The sequence below is a fragment of the Osmerus mordax genome, chromosome 21, assembly GCF_038355195.1.
Source record: "Osmerus mordax isolate fOsmMor3 chromosome 21, fOsmMor3.pri, whole genome shotgun sequence".
NCBI classification, from domain to species: domain Eukaryota; kingdom Metazoa; phylum Chordata; class Actinopteri; order Osmeriformes; family Osmeridae; genus Osmerus; species Osmerus mordax.
Window position 1 is genome coordinate 10,707,504 of NC_090070.1, and position 13,703 is coordinate 10,721,206.

General features: G+C 45.0%; 1 protein-coding gene across 1 annotated transcript in view; it reads right to left on the bottom strand.

The window, feature by feature from the left end:
- Positions 1–878: 878 nt before the first annotated feature.
- The window catches only part of sorcs1 (sortilin-related VPS10 domain containing receptor 1), an 88,726-nt gene continuing 75,901 nt past the window's right edge, over positions 879–13,703 (bottom strand). The window contains 13 exon segments of the mRNA XM_067259137.1: positions 879–2,184; positions 2,445–2,602; positions 3,234–3,339; positions 3,854–3,953; positions 5,932–6,066; positions 6,958–7,070; positions 7,326–7,449; positions 8,009–8,142; positions 9,035–9,221; positions 9,513–9,684; positions 10,130–10,243; positions 11,439–11,572; positions 13,127–13,244. Coding sequence (XP_067115238.1) covers positions 2,120–2,184; positions 2,445–2,602; positions 3,234–3,339; positions 3,854–3,953; positions 5,932–6,066; positions 6,958–7,070; positions 7,326–7,449; positions 8,009–8,142; positions 9,035–9,221; positions 9,513–9,684; positions 10,130–10,243; positions 11,439–11,572; positions 13,127–13,244 — 1,660 coding nt within the window. The 3' untranslated portion in view covers positions 879–2,119.

The following is a 13,703-nucleotide window of genomic DNA, read 5'->3' on the forward strand; positions in this document are numbered from 1 at the left end:
TGGCTTTCTGTCATACAAGTCAGCTCATGAAATCAAAGTATACACCATCATACTGTACTACTGTAGATGAAACTCATGTATTCTGGTTTAAATCATCAAAACATACAAATAGAAATAAAAGTTAAATGAAAGCAGGTCTGATTATTAAAAAACGTAAGTCACACATGCAGTCTCCAATATACATGTTTCATTTCCAAACCTGGGCTAGCCTTACTAGTTCAAACAGATATCAAAGATAAATCGTCAATCAAAACAAGTTTACAATTAGATGGTTTAAGACAGCAATGCAACATGATAGGGCAGGGATTCATCAATAAGGGAATTAGTATATCAATACCAATCCATTAATAAAGGTATCAGGTCCATAATTCTTCTATTAGTAACTGTTAATTTTGTGTCTTTTGGCATCACATGCGAGTCGCCCCTCATTTATCATAATTTACATTCTATGTTGTCCTTAACTAGTTTGTACGGCATATGCTGCACAGTTCGTCCATATTGTTTGTGTTAAGCTTTTTATTTCACACTAACTACATTATCACTAAATGACTGGGCCAGATTCCCTTCAAAGACTCTAGACCAGTCTAACATTCATGTCTGTCAGATGGTCTACGTGGGTTTCACAGCCTTCCCAGTTCTCCTCAGAAACAAGGTAGCCATCCATGTGCCGTACCATCTCGCTCTACTTCTCTTGGTTCTTCACAAGGGGGGCTAATGAGCTAGCGAGGGTGAAGGCCAAGGACATTAGCCTAAATGTGTCACCAACCATAGCCAGCCTTTAGCTTGACTGGCTACATTAAGTATTCAGGAATTAAACTTCTATTTCTCTACGGTTTTTTAGAATACCCAGAAACCCCCGCCACCCCCCCACTTGGTCAAGTTCCGTGTTCAATAGTGTCTCAAATAATTTCAGGTGTAATCTTGTAAACTCTTATATATTAGACAGTACTTGCTTTTAGATGTTACTTGTAGAGGGCATGATTGGAGTCTAACTTAAGACTGAGACAATGTCAACTTCCTAAATGAAATGTCTTTACAAGATGTCTGTCCAGTCAAATCCAGTATATATTTGAAGATGGACTTGAAATTACAACTGGGTATATCTTATAGTTTGGTTTTATGGTACTGTGCAGCACAACATTTAAAAAATGACCTATCAGGCTACAACATAGGAACAAAATATAATCTAAATAGTTATTCTTTTGTTTAAAACATCAACATTAAACAGTTCAACAAAACTGTCAGAATCCATAAACGACAAAACCCTGTATGTATCATTAGCGTACTGGATTGAAAGCGAAATAAAACATAACCTCTGTCTATATAGAAAATGTTTTGTGCCATTAACAGCTTTCAATGAGATGACAAACTGAAGCGAAATGGCCACATCAAGGATTTATAAAGTGTTTTCTGTTTTGTTTACGGTTTATTATTAAAATACACGTGATCTGACATTCATGATTTATAAAATAAATGGGATGTTTTATCTTTATAATCTACCTCAGAGAATACTCTGGAATGAACAGGGCACTACTGTTGTAAACAACAGAGTATAACAAAAGGATGTTGAATGCTCATACTGGAAACCCTACAAGTGCAGACAGTCAGGCAGAGCTGGGTGGCTGTTTTATATCCATGTTTTGAATGATCACAAATTTTGAAAAATTCGAATTGATGTATGCAAGGCGAGAGGTGAATTCATTCATCCTCGTCAGCCCAAAAATAGTCTTGGTCTGAAGGATGGTGATTTCATACTAGCTTCAAATGCCTGCAAGTCTCTGTTAATACCGACTCGCTCTCCTGCTCTACCCAGATGCGTTTAGTGGGTTTCGTTTTGCCCTCAAGCAAACCAAAAAGTATTCTTCCTTTTCGTTCATGCTGGCTTTCCCCTTCTTATGTAGTTGAATTTATATAAATAAACATAATAAAAATGACTTATTAGATGGATGTACAGTATATGTAAAAAAAAACCTGTACACAGTTTCTTCTGGTTTTCACAGAGCACAGTTAAGTGTCAGCAAGGTCCAACATGCACAGGTATAAAGCTCAAAACCATTGCGTCCAGAAAAATGGTAGAAAATCCATGACACCTCTGGATTGCTGTTTCGTTTCTGAAGTTTTAAACGTTGATGTATGTGGGGAGTTCCGTCGAAAATTTGACATGTGCGTGGAGCTTAATACATCCTTAAAAGCAAAGAGAGAGAGAGAGTTAAGTTGTAACCATTACATTCATAATTAGCCAGTCAGTAGACAGTTGAGTGAACAATTATTAAATCAGACTTTGAAGTGTCAAAAAAAGATTACCTTTGAGAAGGTGGGGGGGTTATAGCAAAGTATAACAACAGAATTAAAGTACAAGAAATGGTTTGTAATGAAAGCGGGAAGAGTTAGGAGGAAAATAGAGGAACAAATTGATGCATGAATAGATGGTTATCTGTAGTCACCGATGGGTCGTGTACTAAGCTCTGTGTCCAGAAACACCGATGAAGTAGCCACGTCTCTCTGGGAGTTCGGGGCGACCTCTGTCGGACTCGCTGGACTGATCATTTCTTGTTCTTTTTCGTTCTGCATTTGCGCATAGACGTTGAGGCCTGGGATCTTCCTTGAGGAAAGATTTACAATGAGACGGGAGGTAAAGAACAAAAAACAGCAAATAAAGAGAGAGAGAGGGAGGAGGGGATGTTCGCCCGGGGATGGAGATGGAAAAGCCTATAGGACGTTTTGTTTCTATTCCTTGTTTGTATATCGCAGAATATTGCTTCAAGGTGAATTGTGTTTAAAGTCAAAATAGTATCCTGGATGAAGCAGTTTAAATATTGCTTCCAAATAGCCAGATATTTGTCTCTCTCTTTATTTTCTCATGATCTTGTCTCATTGACCCCCGCTGCCCTTTTCTGACCAAACCAGCACCTTGGGTGAACAGAGAACATGTTACATTTCATAAAGGTCAACTAGCCAAGCTCAAAGGGCTAAATATTGATAATGCCTGAGGCCTGACTGACATTTTTTTTTTTTCCCAGAATGCCCAGACACAAATGATTCTAAGAATGTCTGCGGTTAGAACTGTGAGAAAGGCTAATTTCCCCCTTGACAGGGTGTAGGCTACAGGCGAACGTTTCGGCAGTTTTGCTGTTGTTAAACCTGCCAGGAACTTCCATGCATAGTTATAAACCTCTCTTTGCTCAATTGATGTGTAACATCTCGAACCCTGTGCCGTTTCATAAACACTGTACCTTTTGAATTTGTAGATGACAAATATCGCTAAACCCACAACCACCACCGATAGCAGCATTAGCATGGCCGAGCCGCTGTGGTTCTCGCTGGTGTCCACTAGGGGAGCTGCAGAGATGGGAGACAAGAGTCGCAAAGTACTGTATACACGGCGACTGACACCTGTTCAATGACCCAAGCAGGTAGCCAAACCACACAGACACAGTCATGCACTTAGAAGCCGGGGTTTTCAGATTAACGTTGATGCCTTGTTATTCGTTCATTCAAATATGAAAAATACATTTTTGGGTGGAATACAGTGTTATAGTATTGACTTCTCTTACTCTTTAGCTTATAAGCCCCTTAGGACTGAAGCAGCATCCCCAATAGGAACAGGCACACATACTTGTAACGATGCTCACTCTCTGAATGTCTCTGTGTAGCTATGGTGGGGAGCCAATCACACACAGGGTTGGGGTCGTTAGTTACTGGGGCAACATAAAAAAAAAAAAACACCTGACTCACTCTTTCTACATCACTCTGTACCTGTCAACTGACTCAATTGTTATGTCCCAATAATGTGGAGTAGTCGAGCTAGAAGATTGAAACTAAGTGGAAGAATCCGGTTCTGAGCAGGACTTACCTGCTGACAAGTGAGCTGCGTACACAGTGACTTGGACCCCTGGTCGCAGGGTGAACTGAACCAGGTTCTGATTGAGGGCGCTGAGCAAGACCTCAGACAGCTGTATGGGGATACAAAGACGACATCTTTAACGTAGCTGCTTTAACCCGTTAAGGAGTAGCGTCACACATATGTGATTCTAAACATTCCAACCGACTATTTTCCGATAGACAAAAACTATATGACAAACGCTATAGTATGCTAGGTTGCTAGGTAACGGAAGCGAACTAAAACTAGCTAGCTTCCGTTTTGGAAAAATAACAAACTCCTTAAAAAGATCTCGACGTGACGCTGACACAGCAAGCGCTAGCTATGTGTGCCGCTTGTCACTTTTCATCTTCGAGTCTCGCTGACAGTCCTCCTCCGACGCTTTTGATCGCGTGCCCGGCGGCCATGGCCCGACCAAACCTCACTTTACGCAGCTCTTCCTCCAAGAGCCCCACTTAAAGTGAAATACAGTATCCGTGGCGAGGGGAGATCAGATGGGGTTCCATCCAGCTCTGTCTACATGATGCATGGGGCTGAAACCTTCTACCTCCAGGAACATGCTACTTTGACATGAATCAAGCAAATCACCCTGACCGGAAGGTGAACCGTAAAAAATGGCCAGGGTGAGCTCTATCTGGCTGGACCATAACCTGACCCAAGTGTGTATATTGGGCTGATACATATAGTTTATACTGAAATATATTTTCCGTCGATTGAACATTTTCCTTAAGTATAATATTGATTGTAATATTATACAATATAACTTGTAACTTACTCGGAATACTGTACAATCAGGGTCCACCCCAAAGCAGGACTCGTGAAGCGGTCAGGAGATGAAAACCCTACCGCAGCTACAAAAATCCCCCACCCCCCCATACACCCATTTCATTTTATTTGCGAGGCTTCGTTAATCTCATTTGCCAAATTAATTGTGATACAAGTAATTTCTCTAGTCCTTCTTCCCCTAACTCCTTGTTTCTTATGAGTTTAAAATTAGACCACAATTTGAATAATTACTTTTTCTGCCTGTGTATCAGGGTCAGTAAATCTATTATACGTTGTAATAAGCGGTCCAAACATTACACTTTCAAGATGCCAACCTTGAATGAAGATTTATCGGCAAACTCTTTGTAAGGGAGGGTTTTTCCTGAGCAATCAGGCAGGTTTGAAAGAAACTAATGAAGGGAGGAAAATCTATTTAATTTCCTCCCTGTTCTTTTCCCCGTTTCTGCTTCCCATGAGAAGCACATCTGATTTTATTATAGTTCATTCATTATCTGTTATATGAGGCTCCCAAGCTAATGCGGCCCATCTTGATAACGCTGTGATTTAGTGGCCTGATCAGACCTGACACATTCTTTGTCTGGAATTATAGTCCTATGAAAAACCACCGCCGACCCCCATCCCAGGTTTTAAAGGAAGTTTAAGTCATCACTGATGATTACTTCTGAAAGCTTGTCACACGTATTGTACAGATGAGTCTGGTTGAAATTCGTCCAGTGTGCTCTGGAACTACGCCTGTGTGTCTTGGTGGAACAACACTGACCTCTACTGGCAGGAAGAGGCCATTTTGTTTCTAACACTTGCAGAGCGGTAAGTCCAAGGACAGAGTTACCACGGAAACACTTCCTTCTCTTTCACAATCATTGTTTTCCAATCCGTCCCATCTAATCGATCTACGCTTCAGTGGTCCACTGGGCACAACGATGGATGTTCCCTCACCTGGTCTGGGGAGTCAGGTGGCTGAGCGGTTAGGGAATCGGGCTAGTAATCAGAAGGTTGCCGGTTCGATTCCCAGTCATGCGAAATGACGTTGTGTCCTTGGGCAAAGCACCTTCACCCTACTTGCCTCGGAGGAATGTCCCTGTACTTACTGTAAGTCGCTCTGGATTAGAGTGTCTGCTAAATGACTAAATGTAAATGTAATGGTCTAAATGAGCAGAGCTCTTCTCTGGGTGTTCCGTCACCTGGTCTAAGTGAGCAGAGCTCTTCTCTGGGTGTTCCGTCACCTGGTCTAAGTGAGCAGAGCTCTTCTCTGGGTGTTCCGTCACCTGGTCTAAGTGAGCAGAGCTCTTCTCTGGCTTCCCCTCTGTGAACTCCTTGTCTGGCAGGAGGAAAAACTCTGCTGCCGTGGGCAACCCTGGGAGGACTGTGACGAGCAGCCTGTCTTCCCGGATCCCAGAAGCCTGGAGGGAAGAAGAAGAAGAGAATGAGGAAGAGAAACTTGACATTGTTAAAAAGTGCATTCGCAACACCAAGAATTCTCTCATTTCAGTCAGAACAGGTAGAGATGTTCACCGAGAGACGTCGAACTATACACCCGTTCAGATTACAGTCTGATTACCCTGCTTGAGACGTTTTCGTGGCAGCATTATGTGACCTCGTAAAAAGCGAGAGAGATTCATCCGTCGTGTCAAGGATGTTTCGATCAAATAAAGCATGGCCTTGGGTCACTCCACAATAGTCCATTTCAAACCACATTCAGAAATATAGCCTACAGTATCTACAGGCATGCCACGAGTACACATGATGAAGAGGCCCTCTGACCCCCGGCCCTTGTGTGACTTTCAGAGGGACCATCGCACCATCAAATCAGCACACCCCCACCACCCCAGACAGACACCCTTTACTGATTTATCCTTCGGTACATCTGTGCCAGCTGGATAATACCCCACAGAGACGACCCTGAACTCACAAACCATCTATTTCTGGGTTCAATGCAACCAACAAACTGGTGGCAAAGCAATCATAATGTACTTGAAATGTTAGTTTTTTCCCCCGCGTTGTAGGTTCATCCTGTATGTCATAAAACTTCTAATTTATATCCGTGGGATCTGGGATCACTGAGTAGGTGTGGTAAGGCGACCCTTGAGTTTTAACCTTCCATTCCTGCTGTGTTTGCCATGGTGAAAGAGCTGCAGGGGCTGTTAAGCAGCAGGGAGGTTGTCTATGACCTGGCAGGGAGGTTGTCTATGACCTGGCATGTCAGGTGAACTTTCCAGCATGGAGCAGAGATGAAACCATGGGAGGAGTCGGGCCGGTGAACGCAGCTCAACTTTGTTTTGCATCCGACTCACCTGGACCATGGAGGCTTTGATGACCCTGCTCACATCCAGCCTCCACTCCACCACGTCAGGGTTGTGCTCGTCCAGGTTAGACGAGAAGGCGAGGAGATGAGACTTGAAGTATTCTACAGGGACAGCGAGAACAGCGTCTCGTTTAAGAGGCAGAAACGCTTTGTACCTTTCGATGAGCTGGCCTTTTCTTTTTTTTTCTTGAAAGGAATAAGATGTCTACAACGTGTGTTATGTTTCTATGTAAACAGGCAGATGCTTTATTTTAATGACCTGTCGGTTTGTTTACACGGGTTTCAAAACCCACAGTGGAGTACAGTAACAGTTTGTGTGGTTTTGTGTGTGTTTGTGTGTGTGTGTGTGTGTGTCACCATGGACGGCGATGGTTTTCCTGTCCTGCAGGATGCTGTTCCCGGCGGACACCTGCACAGTGACAGTGTTGATACCCTCCCTGGAGAACACGCATGGCACACTCCCCTCCAGGGTAATCACTGGCTGTGGATTCACAAAGACCGGGGGAACCGAGGAGGCGGGAGAGAGAAGCACAAAGAGAGAGGGAGAGAGCGTGTCCCGAGGGAGACCCTTATCAACCTGGTTAACATCTCACACAGTCGTTATTTACACTACAGAGGTGTCAGCCAGGCAGGGACACACGCAGTGGTGATCACGGCTGCGCCGCAGAGTCTGTCTGTGGAGGGTTGACTGCGTCACACACCGGCACATACAGTTGTACCTGTTAAAACGTCTTTATTTACTTTTCAAATGGCTGGGGGGATGCTAATGTAGGATCGGTCTGTCTTGCTGGGGAAGATCTACCGTACTTCTGTTCATCGTAATCCACCGCTGTAGTGTTTTATACCACCCAAGAAAAACTACAGCTTAGTAGTTTTAGTAGTTGGTCGTTTTTAGCCTAGTCTAAAAACATTTCTCACTGTTCTGTTTTAAAACATAGTAAACTGAGAAGCGTCATGGTCAGGTCTAATGAGGAAATGAGTTCTTAAGCGACTTTATTTCTGGTAAAAAAGTGTTTTGTTTTTCCCAGATTATGGTGTACCTCAGTGTTGTTTCCAAACCACCAGATGTACGTGACGGTTCCCACTTGGTTGGGCCACAGCACAGCAGTCAGGTTCACCTCCTTGTTCTTCACCGCAACGAAGGGGGCTGAGAGATGGATATACTCCAGTGGACCTGCTCACAACGCACGCATGCACAAACACGTCAGCCGCCTCTAAGCTCAAAGACACCACTGTTTCAATGAAACACACAAATGCAGACCCGTTTCACGGGACGTTCAACTGCAAAAACAAGCACACCAAAAAACTGAACGTTGACGCTAAACCCACTTAGCAAAGTGCAGTGTGTACCGTACAATCACTCCTTCTCGAAAGACTGTCAGTATATTTCCCAGCAATGTTGTCCTCCAGAAAAGGCAGAACTTAAAATAAAAAATAAAAGTTGTGTTGGATGTGGCTAAGCTCAGGGACTGTCGGCTGCCACCATCTGGGTGTTATTCCTCATCCCTGGCACTGCTGTTCCCGCACGGCCCTCATTCATACAGCTGGCACATCCGATTGACAGATTGGAGAGCCTTCGTGCGCCCCTGATCAATAAGTCAGCTCTGTTACATCTGTCAAGCCTCAATACACCAGGGGGTGGTCAGCTAACACACACTTGCTTGCACGTACGCACACACACACCTCAGTACACAGCTCAGTCACACTGGAGGCAGGAGTGACTTCCATGTTAGGTAGGGAAGGGCTCTAGCCTGAAGGGGAGTGGGACTTGAGTGGAATCCTAATCGGATTCAGTCTCTAGCATTCTGTGTTAACTCGGTTTGTTTGTGAAGCACCGAATGCAACATGCGGGATTAGTCTTACTACATGTGAACGGCCTCAGTTCCTGTGAATTCAACATTTTTAAAGCTCTTAAAACTTGTACTTTCTGATTAGCTATTACTATATACATTTTGATTTTTATTACATTTTTTATGGAAAACAAGACACTGACAGATTCACTGTTCCCAGACAGACTCTCTTCCCACGCTTGCCTTCCCAGACCCCACCCAGCTGCGCAAACTCACAGGTGACATGGAGGTAGAGGGTCACGCTCTCGGAGCCCAGGGCGTTCTCCCCCGTGGCGGTCACGCGGTAGATCCCCACCGCCTTGTACACGTGCTTGATCCCCTCCTCGATGGAGCTCACGTTGGAGTAGGTCAGAGCGTGGCCATCCCCAAAGTCCAGCGTGACGCTCGTCCTGGCCCCGTCTCCCTTCACGTCCGGCAGCCGTGGAAACGAGAAAGGGATAAAAAATAAATAAACGTCAACAACAAGTCTACAAATAAACAGGAAGCGAGCAAAGGAACTTGGAACGACTTCTCACGCTAACTAAAAAAGCTCTTAGGGGTTTAACGACAGAGCGGCTAATTCGGACGACAATTTTTACACCCGTTAAAAACAAAAAAACATATTTCGAACAAGAGTGGAGAGAGAGACACACACCAGCCTACAGCCCAAACCTCAACACGGACAAATCCCATGTGTGGCCCCCAAAGACCATACCTCCTCCAGGAAGACTAGGAAGGTGATGTTGGCTGCCAGGGTGGCGGTCAGCGTCCCCTCGCTGGTGACCAGGTGCAGGCCTCTGGGGGCCTGGGCGGGGCAGTGCTGCCTCCGGGCCGTGTACTCCGCTATCACCCCGGCAGTGCAGTTGTTGGACACCACCTTCCTGTAGCTGAGGGACCACCACACGGGTCACACACGCCTCGGAGTCACGCACGGCAGGTAACACCGACAACTCTGTAGGCGCTGTGTAGGTGTGGCTGAGGGAGGATGGATAGTGTGTGTGGGGGGGGGGTCAGATGGCTGAGTGGTTTGGGAGTCGGGCTATTAATCAGAAGGTTGTTGGTTCGATCCCCGGCTGTGCCAAATGACGTTGTGTCCTTGGGCAAGGCACTTCACCCTACTTGCCTCTGGGGGATTGTCCCTGTACTTACTGTAAGTCGCTCTGGATAAGAGCGTCTGCTAAATGACTAAATGTAAATGTGTGTGTGTGTGTGTGTGGGGGGGGTCATATCTGGGTTATAATATACTAATGGTTAGTTCTTGGTCTACTTTTCGAGCGAGCAACTGTAGTTTTTCTTCTGTATAAACACTTGACCGTGGGGTCGACCGTTTACCCGGTGCTGTTGAGGAACGTAGTCCCGGTGGTGCAGCTCCTGGACATGGTGGACGCCTGGAACCAGAAGGCAGGGGTGCACTTGCTGTCGGCACGCCTCTCATAGCCGTAGTCGCTGTAGCGTTTGGACCACACACCCCCCCCCCAAAAAAAATGAATGCTCATAAGGGCAGATACTTTTGATAGCGACTCCAAAGATGTCCAACAATCTCCTGGGGATTAATAATTAAAAACGGCACATTTAGGTAGAACGCTTGCCACAACGAGCCTTAGATTCGACATGATTTGTATTTCAACGAGTCTTTGACTGGGGGGAAAGGAACGTTATTGACTCGATGAAAGAGAGTTTGATCGCACAGAAAACTTGACATGCCTAAGTTTTTTTTTTTGGGGGGGGGGGGGGGGCGGGATCTTGCCCCAAGTTGTTTGTCCTACAAATTAAAAGGCAACGTAGTTGCGCGTCCCCAAAATGATGGAAACAAATTGCCCCAATTAGTGCTACATGCTCACAGATGCAGAAGTGTTGTGATTGTTAATGAAAGCTATTAAGCCTGATGATTTATAGTCTCAAAGGAAGCTCCTTCTCGGCACTGCATCACTCAAGGGGCCCTCGAATTTGGGAATTACCAAGACAAAAGCACATATTAATAAGGCTCATGATTCAAAGAAAATGGGTTTTGAAGAAGTACGTTTTGGCTAATCCTGCTTTTTAAGCTTGTTTAGTGAAAAGTACACTGGCAGAAGCTACAAAGGCAGCAGTGCTTTGTATGGAGCAGGGTGTCATTCAAGGAGAGACCCACTCTTAAAGACACACACACACACTAGTATAAATGCACGCGTACATGTCCACACACACACATCTCTTTGCCAGACATGGATCTGGCAGGACTGTGTGTGTGTTTTCCCTTCATTCCTTGACACACACAGCTTGGAGTTGAGCAGCTGACTGCTTTCCATTTAGCAGGGGCAGCCTCCAAAGAGAATGAGCCCAAGTTCCTCTGCAATTCTAATCTGAAGCACCGTAACCATGACGGTGATCTCTTATCTTTTCATCCTCTGCTTTTGGCTTTTACTTTCTTACTCACGTCTTTACGTTTGACATAAATATATTTACATGGTATCGATACCAAAGTCTTACCCCAAAGTACAATTTATGCGATTCAAATAGAGTTATTAGTTTATGTTGTAAACCAACAGGTTAAAAAAACCTTTCCACAGTTTTTAAAACATGTATTTTTAACTGAAAATCCTATACCTTTTGATTACAATTTGTTAGGATATGATATACTTGGTAATAAATGGTCACTCACCACTCAAAGTCCCTCTCTGTGCAGTCGCAGGGGCCCGAGGTCATCGTCACAGAGTACGTCTTACCCATAACGCACCTGGCAATTGGCTTCAGCTTCCGGTAGATTCTTTTCACTCCCATGATGCAGGGTTCTCCCTGAGGACCAATCAGATATTCATTTGTATTAGAAAAGGCGTAGATTTTTTTTACTGAGTGCATTCGTTCCACGGTGCAGTATGAATAGATTTGTTTTTCTTTCCTTTGGCTTGTAATCTGTCCAAACTCTGCCAGTGTCTGCCGTGTCAACTGCAGCTTTGTTGTGTGAGGGCTATCTCAACATTCTGCCTTTCACACCTCAGCAGTTACATGAGCTGTTTCTGAAAATTCGGTTTTCTTTTTTTCTGTCCGTGGATTTGTCACGGATGAATAAAAACTGGCAATAGAACCTGATGCCCATCTACCTCTGAGCCGTCTATGAATAAAAAGTCAAAACTGTATATCTAGAACGTTTAGACTCTCAACTCAAGAGCACTCTTTCTATCAGCGTATATCCTGTTTCATTACACCACTACAAGGCCTACAGGGAGTTTTCTTTGTCTCAGCAATAGGTGTCAGTAGTGAGATACTCTGAATTCTAGATGAGACAAACCCCAAACACAATGTGCCGAACCCCCTCTAAGAGTTTACACCCACACCGAGGTCTTCTCTGTTTTGAGTTCTGGGCCCCTAAAGTGTTTCCTCGAGCCAAACCCCTCCCTCTGGCCACAATGCCCACTTCCACGTGATGTATTTCAGTCTGTAGGTTTCTAGGGGGAGGGGGTCGGGGTGTCTAAGCTTATTAAAACCAGCACCACTCACAAGCTGGATGCTGCCCCCAGCTCGTCATTTGGCTCAGGGCCTGCCGGGCTAGGTTCAGTTTGCAACTCTGGGGTTGGAAGAGTCCACCGTGTTTTAGGGAAGGCTTCATACAGTGCTTAAAGCAGCAACAAGGGATTAAAGGAGAATATGCTAAAGTGCTTTCCGGGCTAAGAGATCTGTCAAGTCATGGTGTGCACCGCCATACACAGCTCGAGCAAATAGGAGAGAGGCAGCCAAACGAGGTGATGAAACTGCACTCGGTCAAACGGCCTTGGACGAGATCAAGGAATATCGCTGTGTCTGACCTCTCAGTCAACGGAATAGTAAGAGAGGGGAGTGCTTCCAAGGCATGGACTTGCACAGATTTAACTTGATTTAATTTGGCTAAAACTTTGACATCTTTTTGAACGCGTCTTATTAGGATGATGCTTTCTCCCAGAGTGGGGATGGTTCTGGTGAAGCCCTCAGAATAAAGATGAGAAGGCGTGTTTTGCTACTGCCAAGGACACGGAACTTACTTTATGTGTGGAATAGCATGATGCTGGGAGATGTCTATCCACACAAGATACGAATAAACCAGCTTCCCGGTCATGCCAACTGACGTTGTGTCCTTGGGCAAGGCACTTCACCCTACTTGCCTCGGGGGAATGTCCCTGTACTTACTGTAAGTCGCTCTGGATAAGAGCGTCTGCTAAATGACTAAATGTAAATGTAATGTATTTAAGAACCAAACCAACGACTCTCGCATCAAAAGAGATCTTTTGGATAACCAGCTCGTGCTTACAAGGTCGGTCAGTGAGACAGACAGACAGACAGACAGACAGGCAGGCAGGCAGGCAGTAAGACCCTTACCTGGTCATGCAGGTGCCAGGTTTGATAATCCCCCTCTGTGCACCTCCTGTTGAAAATGGACCTGAAGTCGATCTTGACCAGCTGCCACTCTGACCGGTGACTGACATGGCCGAATATCCTGCAAACAGCCAAACACAGCCTTGGCACCGACACTGACAGGGACTATGCAAGGTGCCCACTCTGACGAGAGTGTGGCTAATGGTACAGACGGCACGAACACTACAGGGAGGTACGGTCTTGCCGAAAGATGTCATTGAAGAAGAAAGGTCTGAGCCAAGTGTGACCTTAAAAAAAGTGAATAATGTAAGCTCTCCTTTGGGTGGAAACTAATGGACTCCTACCACCATCCAAGCAGTGTTCCCTGGTCTCACACAGTACAACAGTCCCAGAGCTACCACAGATTCAGCCCAACCTATATTCAAGGTTATGAAGGAAAAAGATGAGAAAATAAATATCTGTTATTAGTGTAAATCCTGTGTGTGGGGGGGGGGGGCTCTGTCTGAAGTGACCCTCTCTCAGTATCTATCCAACAACAAATTCATCACAATCAATCTATCAATTAACCGACTGAGGCGCT